General features: G+C 32.4%; 1 protein-coding gene across 1 annotated transcript; it reads left to right on the top strand.

Annotated features, from left to right (window-relative positions):
* The first annotated feature begins 91 nt into the window (after positions 1-91).
* On the top strand, positions 92-2,216 carry LOC134233650 (potassium voltage-gated channel subfamily C member 3-like). The gene is made up of 2 exons (XM_062715639.1): positions 92-544; positions 683-2,216. The coding sequence occupies exons 1-2, from the start codon at positions 92-94 to the stop codon at positions 1,574-1,576; spliced, it is 1,347 nt and encodes a 448-aa protein (XP_062571623.1). The 3' UTR covers positions 1,577-2,216.
* Positions 2,217-23,267: the final 21,051 nt, after the last annotated feature.

Below are 23,267 nucleotides of genomic sequence, written 5' to 3'. Positions count from 1 at the left end.
TGCATCATGTATGTATGTTTTATTATTGGTATTTATAAGCTCTGATAGTTTTTTTTTTTTACTTTGTATAACATTTTTCCCCATAGAAAGCATGTCGGATATTATTACACTTGATGTTGGAGGAAAATTTTTTAAAACAACGCGGAAAACTCTTATGAATTTTCCATCGACTCGTTTGGGAAAGCTGGCCTCTGGAGTCCACAATCTGGATACTTCGCCATTCGATAGAAATCACATAATCTTTTCAAACATTCTGGATTTCTACAGACACGGCGAACTTCATCTACCAACGGGCATGTGTGCTGCTGTTATAATCAAGGAGTTAGAGTACTGGGAAATAGACCAGAGTCATATTGCTGAATGCTGTCTGAAAATCCTGACAGAATTCGAAGAGAGTCTGCAAAAACGAATAGAATTGAAGAAGAGTTTAGATGACTCAGAATTTGATTACACCTCTAAAGAATTGGAACAGAGCAAAACCAATCACGTCCTCAGACACATATGGTTGTTTTTAGACCGCCCTAATTCATCCAAATTGGCATTTGTAAGTGTTATTTTTGCATTTTTTTTTGCCTTAAGTTTTAAGAATTTTTTTGAAAGATCTCAGTTTCATTTTTGCTTTATAATGAAAAAATGATGATACAAGGCTGTTCTACATGTATGAAATGATTTTTATTTTCAGATGTACAGCCTTTTGTTCATGCTGATTACAGTATTATCTGTAGCCTTGTTCTGCATGGATACGCATCCCTATTTTAGAGACCAGATCCAGACTTTGGAAGAAATTCGAGCACTTATGAATTTTACTGATCTGTTCGACGATGTAAATTTTGATAACCCGAAAGAAGTTGTTTTTGTCACAACACTTACTAACCCCGGAGTGTACAACCTACAGATTGCTTGCTTGGCGTTCTTTACCCTTGACCTTTTAATTCACTTTGGCTCATGTCCTGCAAAGAGAAAGTTTTTCCGGTCGCCACTTAATTTCTTAGACGGGTTTTTAGTCTTCTCTATGTGGACAACAACTATCATGGAATTTGAAGAAATATGGAGCGCTGGAAGGATAGCGGGTTTCGTATATATAGTCTTTAAGCTTTGTTCCGTTTTCCGCATGTTTCGACTTTTACGGTTAATTCGTCAACACAATGGTCTCAACATGCTATTTATGGCAATAAGAAGCAGTAAATGGGAAATAGTACTTTTACTTGTGGCTTTTTTGATTTTCTCAACGTTTTTTGCGGGATTTATATACTATGCAGAGTACAAGGAACCGACTACATTTCCGAACGTTTTTGATAGCATATGGTGGGCCATCATTACCATGACCACCGTGGGGTATGGTGATGAATATCCAAAAAGTGTTGGTGGGAGAATTGTCGGAACGTTTTGCGCTCTTTCGGGAGTCCTCATAATTGCAATGCCAATTGCTATTATAGCGTCCACATTTAGCGATTTTAACGATAAAAACAAAGTAAGACTGAAGATTCGGTCGTTTAAGACGCGCAAAAACAAGATCGATGTTTTTGAAATGAAAAATGAACCAAAGGAAATGTCATCGTTAAATTCAAAGTTTTAAAGCTTTGATTTGCAAAATAAAACAAAACAAGCTTTTTGTCGTAATGAACAATAAAGCAAAAACTCTGACTTGAATGTTTGACACATTGCTTTCGACAAACAAAATATTTATTTTGACATGAAATATACAACTATTTAATATGAAAATATACAAGTATAAGTTATGGTTATCATGTATATTATGTCAAATATTAGACGGTCCGAGGCGCATCTAGCGCCAATGTCGAACACTCTCATTGTTAACTTATTGGACACCTAGAGGTTAACCGATGTCATTCTGTGTTGGTACGTGACATTACCCCTGTTCATGCCAGAGATATTCTGTTATTTCGGAGTTTACAGTAAATAATTTTCTCGATTGAAGTAAGCAAAAGGATCTGAAGAATTTTAAACCAACCACTCCTGAAGCTTGATTTTTTTTCAGAGAAAATTCGTGAGATAATTTCTGATATTTTTCTCTAATGTGCAATAAAAGATTCCGCAAATGTGCGCAGGTTTGAAGGATTTTACTCCAGGCATTATTTAAAAACAACGACGGACACTTGCTCAAATAATGTGCAACTGACAGGGCAACTGGTCACCACTAACGAAAATACAAGTTTACATCACATAATTATTTGATATTTGGTTAGTGATATAGTTCAAGGAAGAGAAATTGCTGTTCAGCAAAGCAGAAAAAAAAAAAAAAAAAAAAAAAAAAACACGATGCACATGATTCTTCATTTGTGTCCCCAAATTCTGTGAATGTTCCCTGTACAATTTGAAATACATGTATATCAATTAATTAACAGTGAATTAATGAATTTAAAGTTCGGTGTCACGGATTCCTATACATTTTCTCTGAGACATGTATTTCACCATATTAATTATCCATGCATATTTCATTGGAATTGTGTTTTGAAATATTTATAATTTACGCTGCTAATTTTCTACATTGCTCATATTAAATGTTTGATTTATCAGAGAGAGTGCATGCTTTCAGTGCTGTTTATTTCTCTGCGTTGCTCTTTGTTTCCACTTCAATGGCACTTGTAACGGCATATAAAATAAGTTGAAACCTATTTGACACTTACGGGTAACTTATTGCACGGAGTGCAAGACAATAAGATATTTACTGGATCACGTTAAACATAAGCGACGTCACAAAAAATGGATTGAGGGTATTATTAAAATTTGTTCGAAGCATTGTTGTTAAAAGAATATTCACAATTTTCAATCGTCAATCCTCAAAGCTTATCCACTGCTAAATGGTAAAAGGGGTAAAACTAAAAACATACAAAGTATAGTAAAAACAGTGAAATACCAATTGTGTTTTGTAGAGAAGTAGCTGTGTTTCAATTTTCAGAACAGTTACTCTATCATATCAACGATTGAGTTTACTTTTACCTAAAACTCCCCCTAAAATATTCATTCAAATTTCTACAACCAGAAACAATGTTTTCGTATTAATTCTTTTTAAAAGTGTCTGTTTAGTGTCAATTTTTTGTAAACACTCACTCGGGTCCTAAAATTTAATCTATGTGCCTTGAATGACAATAACAATGACAGAGATGAAGTACAGTGTTACATCTGAATGATTCTATCATACTTGTTCACAAATTAAATTGATCAAGCTTTCTTATATGCTGTTTACATTTAGCTGAAACTTTAAAAGTGACTTTTTAAAGATGAGCATTTTTCTAAGGACTTTGCACATTTACCATTCTCGTCTTGGTTTTGTCGAAATGTGGCGCCGTAAAATGAAATTGCTGCCTAAATAAATCATGCCAAAAGATAGTGTCCTCCACAAAAATTTGTTGTTTTTTCAATTAAATTTTTTGTAGAGGGCAATATGATAATAAATTTATGTTTACAAGTATCCGTTAAATTAGTAAATTGTTACTATTGAACAGAAAATTATTTTACATTTACGGTCTAAAACTTTCAAATTTTAAGATGAGGGGTATCTTTCATGATGCTAGTTTTCAGAAAGTAACACTTAGAAAATGCCAGCTCTTTAACATGGAAACCAGTCGAAAAGATAAAAACTACTGTGTTAACTTGTGCTTTAGAGCCATGTTAATATATAGAACATATGGAAGGTTCATGAGCTGTACTGAACTGTACAGTACTATTTCTGTGTCTGAACAAGGCAAAGAACTGCTTTGCAAAAGAATGGATACAAAGACGGTTGCATTTGACGAGAACCCAGTGAAAAACAATCTGGGAACTATCACAACCAAGAGTTATTAAAATCTTTGCAATTAATTTGTGTGAATTATGTCTTGAGTAAGTAAAATAAAAATAAAATTTAGTTATAAAACATATTAAAGGTATATTTTTGTTGCCTTGTTACACAAATTCACAATGAAACAATGTGGCGTTAATTTGTGCAAAAAAACCATGTGAGCTTAAAAATTGCACGGAGCTGTATATATGGAAGATAATGCGTTAAAGAACATTTTTAAAGCTCAAAACTTCATTAAAACCATATATACTAATGAGGAACAGAGCAAACACGGACCTCTAAAAAAACGTGGGATCAGGTGCCATGGATGAATGGGCATCCCATGCAAACCTGCTACATCCGCAGTGTGCTCCTTATCATGATCGGGAAATAACGGAAAAGTCCGTTGTCAGCCTAATACTGTAAATACCTTTTTATTCGCCAGAACTTTATTTTTTGCGTAATTTCGCGGGACGGTACGTATGCTCGCGAAAATTTCATTCTCGCGTATAACAGAATTTCTAAAGATTATATAGAGCAATGACTACAATTCGTGAAAATTTTTGTCTCGCTAATAAAGAGTCACTGACTATCTCGCGAAAATAAGGTGTCGCGAAAATTAAGTGATCTACAGTAATTAGTATTAAAATGTCAGTCATCCTTTGCCTCAGTGATAAATTGTATTTGCTGACAAGGTCATTGCATCAACTATAAAAAGTCTTTTTTTTTCTGCCTTCTTAGGATTGTTATATTTTACGAGGGCTGTTCAATAAATAATGTCCTCGGTGTTCGGAGAGAAACAACAAAAAAAAAAAAAACACTTTTCAATGATTGTATTGAATGATCAAATTCTCTTTAATACTTTCCTTGAATTGAAACACATGTATGTAATTTTTTTCCCAATTCCTTATTAAATAAACGTTACATAGGTTGTTGTTGGTTCTGGTCGCCAAGGAAGATATTCATCCTTTGATACTCATTTCATTATTTTTCATGATTGAAATGTACCTTCTCATGTGTCTATATAAGAGAAACATAAAATGCTTTTAACATCACATATTTCAGTGAATATTTCTTTGGGATTCTTACCAAGTTTTACAACAGCTTTAATGAAGTTTCTAACTTCACTCTCGCTGTAACTGATTCTTCATGATTTTTCAAATGCCGTGTCTCGAATACGAGGGTTGATCCAAAAGTTCGTGGAATTTCTTTTTAAAATTTTATCGTGATTTGATGAAATCAATCAACAGGCATATTCATAATATAGAATCATAATGCAACAATATTGGAAAATTTCACTTCTTTCCAATTACCAATAAGGTCACACGAGCTTTCTGAAAATTGATAGCTGGGAAACCCGGGGGAGACTTCGACGTAATGTCAAGTTAGATATGTCACGTCACGTTATAGAAGCATCTCGCCCAAATGTCCAATTATAATATGTAATTCTACAAAATGCTGCCTTTTTCTCCGTTTTTTCTCAAGAAAAGCCTGATCGAGTATTTCAGCTTCTCACAATGATACAAATTGATGAAATGTGGTCACATATGTTGCATGTTGACATAATAATTTGCTCGTCAAAATGAATTTTGTGGAGATTACAAACAGTATTCAAGCTCAAAAGTTTATTAAATATTACAAATTTTAAAATAGAAGCGTAGCATGTTGACATAAATAAGTTGCATGTTACCTTATTAAAGTTGCATGACATAATTCTCTTGCATGTTAACATAAATTTCTTGCAAGTTAACGCAAACGGCTATCAATTATTAAATATTCAATCATGAGGGAAAGCCAAGCTTATTTCATCTGATTCCCATGTTGTATTTCATAGAGTTCAGGACATTATTTATTGAATAGCCCTCGTGATGCTATGTTCAGATTGCAATTAATCACTTTTTAACGCTCATATCAACCCTCTTTGGGAAGTTTGAAACAATCTGCCATGGCCACTCATCGTCTTCCTTTCCTCTAAGAAAACGTCTTGTGCAATATTTGTAAATGAACATCCCATAAACTACATGTAATGGTGTGATATGATTCAGCCAATTGTCACTCATTCTTATCAAGCTTTAAAAAATCCTTGCGATCTACCTTTCTGATATTCATGTAATATCTAAATGTTACATTAAGATTGAATAAATTATATACCGGTATTATACCGTTATTTCCCGATCATGACAAGGAGCACACGGCGGGTGTCACCGGTCAGTAGTATTTGCTTACTCCTCCATCCCACCTCTGATGTTTTGGAGGTCCGTGTTTGCTCTGCTCCTATTTTGTATTGTTTTATGAACATTTGATCTTGAATACTGTTCGTTACCTCCATGTTTCATTCACCATCGTGCTAAAGACACACGGCGGGTGTGACCGGTTGGCAGGGATGCTCACTCCTACATGGCAAATGATCCCCCCTGATATTTTGGAGGTCTTTGATGCTCTGCTCAAAGTTTTATTGTTTAAAGAACTTTTCAGCTTGAATACTAGCTGTACATAATTCCCATACATTTATTTCAAGAAACAGATTTCAGTATTTAACTGTTGAAAATGAAATAAAATTAGCTTGGATTTTTTTTAAATTACTATCTCTGAATAATTAAACACGTCAACAGTCAATCTGCATCGAACACTGACTGAAATGTGTGGAGAAAACGGACTGTACATTATTTAAGCATGAAATTACAGGAGCAGAGCAAACATTAACCTCTAAAACATCAGAGGTGGGATAAGATGCCATGGAGGAGTGAGCATCCATTGCCGAACGGTCACTCCCACTCGGCACACCTCGGCCGATTCGTACCTCATCGTAGTCCACGGAATCAGCCGAGGTTTGCCGCGTGCGGCCACTCACGCTATGTGCTTTTGTCTTGATGGGGAAATAAAAAACGGAAAAATTCTGTGTGTAAATATAGTGGCTTAATAATAAGTATGAAAAACGTCAGTCAGCATTTAACTTATGATTGATTGTTTTTGCTGACAAGGTCACTGTATCGACCTTAGAACTTTATACGAAATGATGAATTTAAACGAGATCTCTGATATTCTGATATTCTTGTTTCATCAACTTCTTTGTCAATAACTTACCTCGTTTTAGAAATTGTTCATACGTAGAGCATGCTCTTGCGTATCGAATCAACTGAGAGATTTAAACATTGTATTCAGGTATGGAGGTGATAACCTTGGTATTTTGCTGCATAAGTAAGGGACGTTGACGATTGAAAAGTTAAAGTCATCACGTTTATATTAGATTACCATAAACTATTTTTCTAGTAAATTACAGATATGTCAGACTATGTGGTATCTTTTATTTCGAGCTCATCGGGATATATCGTGTCGACATAAGAAAATTACGTTATACATATATAACACTACTCATATATTTTTTTCTATTAAATCAATGAACCTATCCAAATGAATAGAAGAAAGGAACACATGCTTGTAATCATAGACTGGATCATTGACACAAAGGTAAGTACAATATACTGAATTGGCCCTAGCTTAATGCATGTATTGAATAAGTACAGTGTACCTTCCTACAAGTTCTTAGTTGGGATTATCTTTATTTGAATTGTTCTTCGACTCTTAAATGTACTTGTGCATTTATTTATCTTCAAATTATAAAAGAAAGGTACAGTTTTACAGACCTATCTAATAGTATAGTTAATTATATTAAAAATACATATATGTGTAATGAAATGTATGGAGACAACGAACAGTATTCAAGCTCAAAAGTTCATTAAACAATAAAAAATTAGAGCAGAACAAACACGGGCCTCCAAAAATTCAAAAATTCAGGGGTGGGATCAGGTGCCATGGAGGAGTGAGCATTCTCTGGCGACCGGTGTCGCATAATATTTGGTCCGCCTCGTTTTAAGGTCCGGCCGGACCTAATACGATAACATATTAGGTCCGCCTGGCTCTATAAGAAAAGGTCCGCCCTCGGCCTATTATACAAATTGTATGCCTGTGTTCATTCGAGATTAATTGAAAAACTACCGGTATTGTTTTAAATTTAATTGAGGACATAAAGTCGTATTAATAGCTAGTGTTTCCTCCAAGAGAATGTGGTAAACAAGTAAGAAATTATTGCATAAGTAAAGGAATGTATATATTTATTGATCGAGTTTCCTGTCGGGAAGACGGGACATGCTTATTTTGTCGTTTAAATACACTAATGTCAACATTATCATTTGAAAAAAATTATTAAGAATGCAATGTACATACATTTACCTTCACCGCCTGTTTACTGGCAGATTAATCAGTATGCAATGAACAGATGAATGTACGTAAGTCCAACACGGATCATTTAGTTATACTCTTTTTCAAATAAACATGATAAACGTCCGACTTCCTCTCGCAAAAAAAATCACATCTTTCAAACTCTATTTCTTTATAGTATTAATAAAAAAAAATCTGTCATTCTTTCCGTTTAATATTGTTGTCAATAACTGGAGAGTCACTGTGACAGGGGCTTATCATGCTTATGTCACGGTGTACTACAGTGTATCCTACACCCGTTATTGTAAAAACAACATGCCTGCGGATTGGGCAGTTGGGGGTTAGCCAATAATTGTCTCGTTTGAGAAAACCTAAAGTATCATATCCCCTGTGTTTTTATAAGTTAACACTGTTTTTACCTATTCAAAGGCTAATTGTTATATCTACTAGATCTCTGCATTTCATTTCCTGAGTTTTGCATTACTTTTTCCGACAATTTTTGTTATTATTTCGGAATCCGACATTTTTTATTTTCATTTCCGACATTATTTATTTATTTATTTTTTTTTATTATTTTTTTTTTTTTTCATATTTTCGGATTTTTTTTTAAAGACACCTTTATGGCAATTAAAGGTTAACATATATAACAAAGATGGAAATTGTAAATATGTATTATATAATAATATTTATTTCAAATCACATTTTTTCGAATCTAGTCATTACATACAGTCTGTATGCAATATTATGTCTAGTTATAAGTAAAGTTCACAATACTTACATCTGCTTCAGGGTAAAAATCAATTAAGTTTCTATTACAGTTAAGCAAAGTCTCTGTGCACTGCATTAATAATATATTTATACTTATGTCTCTCGGTTTCAATAAAAATCCGAACATTTTATACGCCCCCTCCTAAATGTTTTTTTTAGCAGGGAGGGGGGGGGGAGTGGTACATGTAATTGGGCGTAGTAAAATCACGCTGATACGTGTCAAAAAAATTTAAAGTATTAAGAATACTGATATTGTACATATACATCCCACATTTTTTTCCAGAAAAAAAGAGCTTGATTTCAAAGACACCCCCAATTTCAGAAGCCTGGCATACTAGAATTTCCCGTTAGCATCTAAGAAACAAACCCGACTTGATTTTCCACCAGAGAAATACCGCTTCAGTACGGATTTTTTTCTCCCTTTCCACTGTTTTACTAGCTATAGGGAGAATTTTTTCAACCAATACTCATTAAAGAGAAACTTGACACGCATACATTTTTTAAAAAAATAACTAGTAAATAGAAAGTGTCTTTTAAAATTATGACGTATCAAAAACTTCGTTGTAGCTACTTAACGTTAGATTTTTCTATGACTGTAAGAGGTTATTTTGATTTTTTTGAATGTGTTTGTAATTAGTTTATTTTGTTGCGTTCAGACAGATATTCAAGAATGTATGCAGATAATTATTATTATTATTATTATTCTTTATTGCTTAATACATACGTATTATACATATTATCACAATTTTATTACAAATATAATTGAGAGAAAACAGATTGGAATGGTATGGTTTTAATACATGAAAAACAGCTCCTAGTTTATATAATGAAGTCACTTGGTGTGGGGCGTCTATACATTAGATATAAAAACTTTGAATCACATAATAAATGTTAATAAATATACTGAAATAATGATTGGACAAACGAAGAATGAATCACATTTTTTCATCTCTTAACTTAAAAGCTAAATGCAGAAATTTACCTAAATTACAAAGCTCAGAAAAGTTTTGTACACTTAATAATTGGACTAGTTTGAATGCGGATGGTTTTTTTCCAGTAATATCTTTTAATATATTTACTTCTCAAGTCCTTGTATAGGGGACAAATTAAAATAAAATGAAATTCGTCTTCTATGATATTTGTACAAAATTCACAAAATCTTAATTCCTTCACAATATTTCAGCCTGCCAGTTTCAATTGCAAGGTTATGGGAAGACATTCTTATTCTACTTATTTGTTTTTTATAAAGATTAGGTATTGACTTTCTTAAATAATATTGCAAGGTTAAATAATCTACAATGTGTCTGTAAAAAATACATTTTGTTGAACAATTAATTTCTGCCATGAGATTTTGTATGAAATTATCTGTTATTCTTTGTTTGATTACAGGAAATTGTTTATAAATCATTTCTTTGTCTTGTTCAAGCCAGATAAATCCTAGTCCATGCTCATAAAATTTTTGTTTGATATTTACAACCCAATTATCAGAGTGTCTGCCGGAATATTCACATTCATTGAACAAATATTCATTACACATTTTCAAAATACAATTGTCAGTTTTTAACAGCTTGAACCAAAATTTAAAAATGCGAAAAATGCGAACAATTTTCATAGGCAGTCTACCAGTTTCAACATAAATCATGGCAGTATTTGTGCTCCTTCTAACACCTAAAACATATTAAATAAAGTCCAAGTGTACTTTTTCAATATCACCAGCATTGTGTCCACCCCATATTTCACAACCATAATTCAATATGCTTGCAACATAAGTATCAAAAAGTGAAAACATTGTCTCAGTATTTAGACACATTTGGTTGATTTTTGATTTCATTGAAAACATTGCTTTTCTACCCTGGATTGCCAACTGTTTTTGTGTATTATTAAATTTTCCATTATAGTTCAAAAGTACACCAAGATATATATATTGGTCAACAATTTCAATTGGTTCACCATTTTCTTCCTTACGTATTTTACCTCCGTTTCTAAAAATAACAATTTTTGTTTTCGATATATTAACAGACAGGTTCCATTTCGTAGAATAATCATATAGTGTATTTAGCATTCTTTGAAGCTCATCTATCGATTCTGAAAAAATAACCATATCATCTGCATACATTAAAACAAATAAATTCAATTCTTGTAAATCAACTGGCACATTCCCTTGTTTTAAGGTTATCCGATCCTCAGGTTCTGAAAATTAGGCATTGAGTAATTGAAAATGCTCACAAAGATGCCTCTAAATTTTCAAATTAAAATGTATTTACCCACGATGTTTCTTTAAAATTCATCTTTAAATTTAATAATATTATATAGGGAAAATTAGTAAATCTCAAATAATTTTTTAGGATATTCGATTTAAACTACCTACTGCATATTTTTTAATTGATACTTGATCAAGAAATATATTTTAGGAATAAAAATCATAGGTATCCAGGCTTTTAAAGAAAATTGCATGAATTCTACACTTATTTGGACTTTACTTTCTCCTACTTACTTCCATTGTTTCATAATGCATTGTGTATGAAGTGTTTCCTTTCAAAGAAAACACCGTAATTCACTTCTAATTTCAAATCATGCATATAAACATTAGTAACTAAGGCTAAATAAAAAGAAATTTGATTTTTTTTAAATATGCAAGTTTTACTTCATTTTATGAGGTACAAATGTCAACTTTTTAAATACTGTTTGTTAAAACTTTAAAGAACATTGAATCATACGTAGAGGCATAAAATGAAAATTGTTGCATGAAAAAATTTGAATTTCAAGCTTTATTTTAAGACTTTTTGAATTAAAATATAAATTAAAGAGTTATCCTTCCTGGCTGAGGATCGTATATCCTTAAAAACTCTAATTCAAAGTCGTTTACATATAAGGAGAATAAAATAGGAGACAGAACTTCTCCCTGCAGAAGTCCGTTATTGTTCTTGAATAATTCGGATAGCATTCCTGCATATTTTACTCAACATTTATGCAACACAGAAGACATATCCCCTGCAAATGTGCATACACTGGATCGTTAATTGAAATCATTACAGTTTTGACTTCTTGTCAGTTTAAATGAACAAAAAAAAAAAAAAAATTACAGACAAACTACTAGTTTATGATGTTACAGCAATTGAAATTTTATTTCTAAATTTTTAATTCTAAAGATGGTGTTTAAAAAGTGTAAGAAAGAATTATCTTACGTAGATTTTATAAGTATATTCCTTGCTTGTATATTCAAATTAAACCGTAAAAAGAAATGAAATTCATAACCATCAGCATTACATGAAGTGCATGTCGCCAGCGTGGCGCAGTGGTTAGAGCGTCGAAGTGAGGAGTTGATCCTTACGTCGCAGGTTCGAATCCCTTTCTGAGGCGTGAAAATCGGTCCTTCGGATGAAAACGTATTAACGGGGTCCCTGTCGCAGTAGGTGCTGGCATGAAAAAGATCCCTCCCTCCACAATGGCCGTAAGTGCGAGTAAAGGACAAAATTTGTAGCTCTCGGGCGGCCTCTATATGAGTGAAAAATTCTCGAGAGGGACATTAAGCAGCATTTGATCAATAAATCAATCTTTTTTGTCGATGCATTTTCTTATGTTTTTCAGTTTTTATCAGTGTACAGTAATCACTTGTTGGAAATGAAGTTAGCAAATGTCTATTCTTTATTAAAAAACTATTTTCAAAACAAAAGGCGGGCCCTTTCTTCTGGTGCGTTTTAAGGTCCCCCTGCTACTTTTAAGCTCACATCAGCCGAAGGGTCAAGTGAGCTTTTCTCATCAAAATTTATCCATTGTCTGTCGTCGTTTTCTTTTGTTAATGAGAGAGATGTACCCCGTCCATAATTTTTGCTGTGTAATAAGAAGATAAGCTAGTTTTTAAGCTACGAAAATAAACCATGTCCAAAAATTTCCCTTTATGACTTTGAGAAATCTGAAATACAGAGGGCGGACCTTTTCTGATAACTGCGTTTTAAGGTCCGCCCTGTCTCTTTCTCTAGTTTTTAGGCTACGAAAATAAACCCTGTCTAAAGATTTCTGTTTATGACTTTGAGAAATCTGAAATACAGAGGGCGGACCTTTTCTGATAACTGCGTTTTAAGGTCCGCCCTGTCCCTTTCTCTAGTATTTAAGCTACGAAAATAAACCCTGTCCAAAAATTTCCCTTTATGACTTAAAGATACCTGAAATACAGAGGGCGGACCTTTTCTGATAACTGCGTTTTAAGGTCCGCCCTGTCTCTTTCTCTAGTTTTTAAGCTACGAAAATAAACCCTGTCCAAATATTTCCCTTAATGACTTAAAGATACCTGAAATACAGAGGGCGGACCTTTTCTGATAACTGCGTTTTAAGGTCCGCCCTGTCTCTTTCTCTAGTTTTTTAGCTACGAAAATAAAGCATGTCCAAAAATTTCCCTTAATGACTTAAAGATACCTGAAATACAGAGGGCGGACCTTTTAGTGGATGGGCACTGATCCTTAATTTTGTTAATAAAGATCTACAACTTTTCTTCAGGGGTAGTTTTAAATAACTTTGCAGTTTGTGTTCATCTTGATTCACAATTTTGCTATAAAATGCTAACTTTCCAGAGTCTGATTTGCTAACTTTTTTCAGTTGTTCATATATCTTGTTTTGGTAATGCTCTTGTAATTTGTTTTTCAAAGTTATGTGAGATATTTCCAAAGAACTAATATTTAATTTTTGTAGTAATGAAGACAGTTTCTTTTGCCAAGATATTTTAGATACAAGATTTTTGTCTTCTTTAAATGCAGATACCACTAAATAATTGTTATAATCATGGTTGCATTCCATTTCCTTCAGTCTCATATAATATTTTAACATATATTCATAACATAAATAGTACAAAGGAAAACGACCCAACTCACATAAAACAGCAAGATTTGATGCCTTTCTGTGTACCCCTAGTATATCTTTAAATATCAAGTGCTGTGTTTTTTCAAAAGGAAACTGGTCTGAAGACATTAAATCACATTTAAAGTCAGTTATCCATATTTTCAGATCCATATGTTATAATTGGTATTATCATTGACTGATATAATTTCAGCAGAAAAATTAACATTTGCAGGAAAATTTGATTTAATAGCGTAATATGCTTTTCTAGCACGTTCTGATAGCTGTTCAGCAGCAAATTTCATTTTCCCATCAGATCTAAACACAACACCCAAATATTTATATTCATTTGTTATGTTAATCATTTTGTGATTATAATAAAATCTAAATGATGCTTCATCAACAGATTTTTTTGAAAAAATCATAACATCTGTTTTTTCCATATTAACACACAATTTCCAGTCTGAACAATATTTTCCTAAAATATCTATACAATTTTGTAGACCAACTTCTGATTCTGATACAAGGACAAGATCGTCAGCAAAAAACATATGATTAATTGGCATAGTATCTAGATAAGCAGGATATGTACTTACATTCTTGAAATAATTCACAAAATCATCAACAAAAATATTGAAAAGTGTTGGACTTAAATTATCACCTTGCTTGACTCCTCTATTTGCTTTAAATTTCTCGCTCATTTGATTGTCTTTTTTACAAGAATAGTATGTGTTCGAATACATGTCTGTTAAAAGTTTGAGAAAGTTACCACCAATACCCTTTTTATTCAATTTGTATAAAAGTGCGGATCTCCATACAGTATCAAATGCTTTTGAAAAATCTACAAAACACACATATAAATTCTGTTTCTTTGCATAAAGATATTTGTTTACAAGTGTTTTTAATACAAATATATTGTCTGTGGTCCTATGACCTTTTCTAAATCCAGATTGATATTGGCTTAGTAGGTTATTTGACTCAAGATAATTATCTAAGCGTTTCTGTAGAAGGCCTGTAAAAAGTTTTCCTAAACAACTTGTAACACTGAGACCTCTATAATTGTTTGTATTATTAGGGTCACCATTTTTGTATAATGAGGTAATAAGTGATAGGTTCCATTCGTTGGGCATTTTTCCATTTTTAAGTAAAATATTGAACAGTTTTGTAAGAACTGGTAAAAGAGAAGTAGTTTGTTTTAATAAATTCATTTAAGATTAAGTCAGGCCCAGCACTTTTACCATTTTTTAGCTTTAAAATGCTTTGTTTAATTTCATCTTGAGTAAACAAAAAGTCTAATGGATTTGGTTCAGTATTTAGTTCAGTAAATTTGTATTTTGAGCTTTCTTCATCAGCATATTGTATGTTCAGTAGCGATTTGTAATGATCAACGAATTCTGAAATTCCAATTGCTTCTGCATTAGGTTTCTTTGATTTATTTTCTTTTATCTTATTCCAAAATTTATTAGAGTTTTGTGGTGAAAGCGAGTTTATTTCTTCTGCTATACTATTGTAAAAAGTTGATTTAAGATTTTTCCTTAATTTATTATAATTTTTTCTACAGTTTGCGAAGGCATGTTTTAGTTCGCAGTTGTTTGGATATTTGTGTACTTTCTTTCCTAAATTTCTAACTTCTTTTCGTAAAAGTAGACAATCTGTATTCATCCATTTTGGTTTTTGTTTATTTTTTCTAATTGTTTGTAAATTTTGCAGGTTTAAATGGAACACTTTTATTTGCTGCATTAATTATAATATTTGACAGTTTATCGACAAGATCATTTGAATCATATGTGTTATCATCATATATTTCATCTAGTAAATTATTCAACATAAGTATTTGATTTTTTGTTTCTTCCTCATTAATAGCTTCTACATATTGGTTTTTACAAGTGCTTGACCAGAGGTATTTCCCCTTTAAAGAGTGTATTTTATATTTTTCCTTACAAAACAGGTCCATGTTCATATGTACACTTGCAGTTATAAGACAATGATCTGATATTTCTGTTGGAGGTAATACATTGAAATGTTCGATCTTATGGTACAACTGACTTGATGCCAACATATAGTCAACAGTGCTTGAACCATTAGAATTAAAAAATGTGAAATAGCCAAGTGAGTCACCAAGACATCTTCCGTTCAGGATAGATAATCTATATGTTTTGCAAATATCAGTGAGTAGATGTCCATGTAAATTTGATGTCTTATCGAGTTGGTTTCTGTTCACTGAAATGTCAGGCTCATATATGTTTTCTGGCAGATGGCAATCCAAAAATGTATCATTTAGTGTGTCATGTTGTATAAAGTCTTGAAGCCCCCCAGTGCGAGCATTAAAGTCTCCACAAATAAAAATCTCTCCTTTACTTCTGTAGTTTGCAATTTCATTTTCTAAATTAGAAAATATTTCTTCGGATTTAGCTTTATTTATATATGGTTTTATATAACAGAAACAAAAATAACATGAATCACTATTCTGCTGTGAATTTGTGTTTTGAATGTTAGTTTCCAGCCAAATGCTATTTTCACTTTGAAATACTTTTTTAAAGTGTTTGTATATTGTAGGTTATATATATATATGTAATCCACCTGATGGTCTACCCCTTTTCTTTATCTTTTTTGAGTTCAAAACAAATGGAGAAAATCCTGGAAGATTTCTTGTTGAATCCTTAAGCATTGTTTCAGCTAAACAAACAATATCATATTTTGTAGATAAGTTTTGTAAAAGATCATCATTTAACTTTTCATCACTGAGGCCATGCACATTCCAGTACACAATATTTAGTGATGTCATTTCAAAATTATTAAGAAAAATCAATCTAACATTCTGACACTGACATAAAAAATATATAAAAGGCAGATACGTGTACATGTATCATATTTACAACAACTATTTAAACACAACCAAGAATATACTTAAGTAGTTGTCTATTCTACTTCAATTTAACAACACACAACCTGAGGAAAAGAAAAATAATAATAATATACATGTAATAAAAGAGTATTATGGCATAGACTGTGACTAGATTGGATGACTGGTTCATGTATCATACTGATCTTTCATGTATCTATAAGATTTTAGCAACTGTTCAAGAAGCTCTTTCATCTGAGATTCCTTTGATGTTTGTTCTTCAACGTTTTGGCTCTGCGTTTTTTTTTGTAGTTGATCATTATTTTGGTGGAATCGTTCTTTAGTGTATTGGTACTGTTGCCATTCATGGTTCGCTTGCCATTGGTTAAAGTGGTGATGTTGTTTTCTCTGTTGATAATGACTTTGACTATTTTGGTGATGTTCTCCTTTGTGGTACAGATGATTTTGCGATTCAGGCCTTTGGTATTGGCTGTATGGCTTCATACCCAAATGTGGATTAAGGTGATGTTTTATCATGACGACCAGATTTTTTCTTCCTACATTACTAAAATGCACTCCATCCCTTGTGTAGTTTTGAGGGTTTTCCGGTGATATTTTGTTCATTTTGATGAAGTTTACACCATTTTCCTCGCATAATTCCCTTAGTTTCCTGTGGTCTCTGCAACTTTTTGGTTGTATGGACTGTCTCCGCATCTTTCAAATATGGGTAAAATGTGAAAGACACAATTTTTTGGATTTTTCATGATCATTTCTTTAAATTTGCGTGAGACTTCTTCTGGGTTTTCATTCGACAGGTCATTACATCCAACTCCTGTGACCAAGTGTTTGGGAGATGTTATATTCTGAATGTGTTCCATAGCTCCCTTAATGTTCTTTTTCCCTGCGCCTAGTACCGTTATCCTTAAATCTTTGTTCTTGTACATCCATTTTGGGTCTAACCATTTTCCATGGGAGTCCATGATGATTTTGATGGGCAGATCTTGTTTGTTTTTTCGTGTTTCACATGGTAAATCTGACCTTGTTTGGTGTATTGCATCTGATTCTTCAACATCAGGTGAGAGGGCTTCATATCTATTGGCAGTTGGAATTAGACATTTAACACTTGTATTGGTATTCTCTTCCAACAACACATTCACTTCTGAATCATTGAATTTCTCTTCAATTTTCTTTTCCTTCCGTTGCTCTTTTTTAATATTTTCTTCCTCGGCTTCTTTGAACCTGCTCATTTCTTCTCTGAGTTCCTTGATTTCATCTTCCCTTTTCTTCATTTCTGCCAGTAAATGGTTTACTTTACTTTCTAGTTCTTTATTTCTTGATTGTAATACACTTTGATTTACTTCGTTCTCTTGGTTCTTTTTCTGAGTGGTTTCTTCTAATTTGTTTATTTTTTCTATAAGATTGTTATTCGACGCATCAATCTTTTTGTCGAGGGTGCTAAACCTTGAACAAAAATGTGTTTCTATGCTTTGTAAGTGATTTGGTAAGCGTGCAGTATTTGGTGAGACAATTCTCGGAGTAGAAAAATTTAATGCTTTCTCGTTATTACAAATAAATGATTGAAACTGGTCATACTCGGCGGACACATCAAGTAAGTTTTTTATTTTTGTCTCAGAGCTGTCTTGTGTGGACATATTTTCCACAACAGATTTTAGGTGTGGAAATTCCTCATCTACCCAATGGAGGTAGTTGTTTCCCTGCACGGTGATCAAGTGGGTAGAAAAGTATACATTGATAGTAATGATTTTTTCCATCTCTTCGCCATTTATGTCAACAGATGACAATCTAACCATGACTTCATCTATTAATTCATCACTATCCTTCAAACGATCAGTCCATCACATTTGAATTCTTTTCTTTTGCCAAATTGGTAGTGATATCTGTAAGCTAAACATTTTAGCCAGCTCATTAAACGGTTTTTGTCGTGTATCCTGAAGGACACCATTTTTGCGTTTGGTTTGTATAGGTTTTTGTCTATACGTTCTAGTTCAGCATGAGCTGCTTTTCCAGAAGGCAATTTTGGCGAATCTGGAAATTGATAATGTGCCGTATTTAGGACTTATTCCAATAAAAAGAGTTCATGATCACGTCTTGGTCCGCTTTGTTGACTTTACTGAAAACCGCCATTTTTGCCGCCGATATGTACTAATTTTGTTTCGTTGTTTTCTCAATTCTTTTGGGTAATTTGGGCCGTATAGTCAGATTTTTTATTCATACGTATAAGTTATTCTATCTTCTGCTACATTTTAAATATTGTCACTGTCATCATATCAGTTAATTTTACATTTTTTGGAGTATTATTTACCACAATTTTTTGGCGTGTTTCTTCTTCTTTATAACAATAAATTAAATCCAAGCCATTAAACTATAATTCTGGGGTCCGTTTTCCAAAGAGAACAAAAAATCTAAGACCTATCAATCTGCTCATAACTTTTTATTGTACGTTGATTTGATAATAGTTTTAATCTTTAAGAACGAATTTAATAATATATTTTCATGCCAACTATTTAAAAAAGAATCATTAATTTTATAAAATTATACAATCAGCTTAAGTTTTTGGTCTGAGTCGTAAGTTCTTTTGTAAAACAATCCCCTGATGTATATGTTTTCCATATAGAGTGAGCTGCTTTAGTCTTGAACTGAACAATACAATCATGTATTTTGTTTCTGTAGTAAATGTAAATAGCGATCGAATTCAATTTTTAAGGAATCAGTGTCTAGTTAGTATAGTATGCCAGGGCATCAACGATAGTGGAAAACATGAGATAAATTATACCATGTTTCCCACTATCGTTGATGTCCCTGGCATACTACACTAAATAGACAGTGATTCCTTATATTTCCATTTCATTGTGAATCAAATTGTAGATTTAGACTTTAAAAATGTAGACATAGACTTAAATTACACGAGGACCTCCATGCCAATTTCAATAGTCCTCGCCCACTGACGTCAAACACATAGGTAGCCGCACGAGATTTACATGCGTATTTCGCCGCGTCAGTCACAGAGACAGATGAGCACGAGATTTGCATGCATATTAGGCCTACTTAGCTCCTGACCTATCGACCTGCCTAATTTACGTTATTATTGAATTATTGAGTTATACAAAGAGTTATAACAGAGAAAAAAAAATTAGAAATGGAAATATTAGGTTATATTTTACACTATCCACAAATAAAGGACCAAAATATGATTATAAACAGAAAACAAAAGGTAATTTTGAATACTACAGGAAACCAGAGAATTACATGTACTCTTTATCGGTCTTAGTATTAAACTCCACACTTGGGATAAGAAATTTCTTTACAGTCATATAAGGCGTTTTTTTTAATAAGTTCAGACTAAAAATATAAAAAAAAAAAGATTTTTCTATTAATTTGTTTTGGTACTTTATATAAAGATAGGACCGCTGCATTTCATTTCCGGAAATCGGCATGGCATTTTCGACATTTCCTTGTTTTATTTCCGACAATTTCTCTTTTTCCCGATATTTATTTCTTTTTATTTCCGGAATTTTTGCTAGCTACCTCTCCAGCAATGTAATGTTTACCAGGTACATGTACGTATAAATGGAATTTGGAGAAAAAAAAAATTATACACAACATTTTTAATCTAAAATTCTGTATATATACATCTGTACATGAAGCACTAAGTCTAGTTAACAGACTTTAATGAGCATGCAATTTTTTCATTACATTTAATGTTCACTAAATTAAATGTCGAAGACTGCGCCGAACTTATTTCCAAGACATGTGATTTACTAAACAATCTATAATTTATTCTTTAAAATTTTTCATTACCGAAATTAAAATCAATTGCGTTTCATATATAGATATCAGAGATTTAAAACAATGACCGATTCTTATCGACTCGGAATTTAAATATCAGACGCAGTTTTAATTCAATTAGTTTGAATTTAACTAATAGAAACGTGATGATATTTTAGTTCAATATCGGTGAAAATTTTAAACTGAACATATATATCAAATCTTATGTGAATCTACGCTTAATCTAGTATTTTTAAGTTTTAGCTCAGATACGCCATATTTAGCTTTAAATATTCAAATAAAGACTGATTATAATTATTATAAATGTCGCAGTTTTGAAGTGTAGAGGAACATTTTGTTCCTTAGCATAATTTATTAATTAAAAAAATTCAAATCTATTGATATGTCAAGCTAACACATGACCATTAGGTTCACCGACCATTCAGCATTCTACCTGTGGGTACCTGTCAGGTAAACAAATACGTCACACCCCCATTGTTTAATTAGCTATACACACCGACATATTTCACACCTTTAATCGTACTACTTTACACAAAGAAAATTCTAAGGAAAAACAAACACTTGCACAATAATTGTGGCATTATTTTATAAGAAATCATGGTCCTAAACGGCACTGCTTAACGCACACTGAACGAGTAGATTATTGTCTAGAGGTACATGAATGCTGTACAAAAAATAAAACACAACAGGGTAAATCCTTCTTATATTATTGTATAAACTAACTTTCTTTAATTTCATATGTTAAAGTCAAGATTAAAATATTTTGCACCACCCGGACCTTAAAACGTAGGGGGGCCTTTTCTTATACGGGCCGGACCTTTTCTTACAAAAGGCGGACCTAATATGTTATCGTATTTGGTCCGGCCGGACCTTTAAACGAGGCGGACCAAATATTATGCGACACCGGTCACACCAGCTGTGTGCTCCATTTTCGGGAAATATCGAGAAAATCCGTGGACATTCAGTGTGTATATAATGGCCTACCAACTAGTATGAAAACGTCAGTCATTATTTGACTTAATGATAAATTGTATTTGCTGACAAGGTCATTCTATCGACCATTGGACATACGAATTGCTACTTAAAACGAGACTGCTGCTATTTTTTCATCAACTTGTTTGTCAATGATTTAGAAATTGTTCATACGTAGAGCATGCTCTTGTTCATCGAATCAACTGAGAGATATAAACCCTACATACGTTATTAAAACAAAGGTAAATACAATTCATTTGAACCCAAATTAAACTATTGAAAAAGGGACACTTTTAATAATTTATACCTATCTTTTGAACTTGGATCAAATCATTAAAAAATTATATTAATTCAAACCCTTCCTTTATTCTTAAGACATCCTTTTAAATTCATTTGAAAGTACTACGTTCAATTATTTGAAAAGAGGTTTATTTGTTTAAAAAATTGACATTTTTATAATTTTTATTGCCCAACACATACATCTTATAGCATTAAGTATATATAACATATATCAAAAGTACATGAAGTTGCTTGAAATGGTAATTAGACAAAAATGATTTTGAGACACTTTCACATACTTCAAAAAATTGCACTTTTAATGTAAAAACCAAAAAAATTTCTTAATGTATCCTGTCTATTTTTTTTTACACTTTTTAGTATATGAAAATTTGTTAATTCTTGATATTCCATTAAAGTTAACGTTTATAAACACACACACCACCGTTCCATTACATGCATATAATATATATCGATGTCTATTATTACTAAATTGTATACGAAAATTTTTATATCGTATATGAAAATTTGTTAATTCAAATTGATATTCCATTAATAGTTAACGTTTATAAACACACACACCACCGAATTCCATATACATGTACATATGATAGTCTATATCGTTTATCGTCTTCCAGTTATTTAGGTTTTTTGCTCTGGGAGACCCGAAATAAGTGTCAGATCAAAAAGTAAAATAAAAAGTAACAATTCACAATATATTTGTATATTAAATCTTATTCAAGAAACAGATGGATATACCTTTCATATTACAAAGAATGGCAGTATATCAAGCCCGAAACACGTGCACTTTGGTACTTCCGATTCTGTGAAAGAAATTTTTATGCATTCAGTTAGTTTGAATATAAAAAATTCCATGGATGTTCAAGGGAATATACCTTGTTTTTCCAGTGGTGGTATAATAAGTCACGTTTACAATGAAAAAACAACGAAGAGTGAATTTGTAATAGTGTTTAAAAGGGTATTCGGAACTGGTAAAATAAGAGCACGAAAATATTTCAATATCTTACAGTGTTCTTAATATTTATTTTTGACAAATTTTTAGTATATGTTAGAGTACATATCAAACTTACTTTTGATACCTGGAACGTTGTTTTATGTGAAAAATTAATGTATCTACAGAGGTTTTTCTGCAGACTTACGCGTCGCGGTGATTCAGATTTTGCGTTGTAAACGTATGTCGACTGTTTCAATACGATAACGTTCAAAACTTCACATTTCAAACAATATTCTTACCATATTTATTTTTACACCGTTGAATTTATTAATTATAAGTCCTTAAATTACTAATTATTCGGAACTGGCCAAAATCCGGAACTGGCCAAACGACTGTATTTGTATATTACTCTAAAGAAACAGATGGCGTGATGATTCGGGCTTATCAAAAACACGTCCAGTTTCCGAAGGAAATTTTTATGCAGTAAGTTTGAATAAAAAATTCCATGGATGTTCAAGGGAAATCCGGGTCGTCTGAAATTTACATCGGGGGAAGCGGGACGTTAACATTTCATGCAGATGGTTCCTTTTATACAACTCTATCGAAATGAGGCACATTTTTTAAAATCCGTTAGTTTAAAATATATTTTACTCATTAAGAAATGGATTGAACAGCAGGCATGAATGCCTATAATCGTTCTCTCCATTAGTCAAGGTACAATTACAAGAGAGAGAGAGAGAGAGAGAGAGAGAGAGAGAGAGAGAGAGAGAGAGAGAGAGAGAGAGAGAGAGAGAGAGAGAGAGAGATAGAAAAAAATT

This window comes from Saccostrea cucullata, unplaced genomic scaffold (genome assembly GCF_032062105.1).
Source record: "Saccostrea cucullata isolate Sc308-1 unplaced genomic scaffold, CSIRO_AGI_Scuc_v1 ctg174, whole genome shotgun sequence".
Taxonomy (NCBI): domain Eukaryota; kingdom Metazoa; phylum Mollusca; class Bivalvia; order Ostreida; family Ostreidae; genus Saccostrea; species Saccostrea cuccullata.
This window is presented reverse-complemented; position numbering and strand designations above follow the sequence as displayed.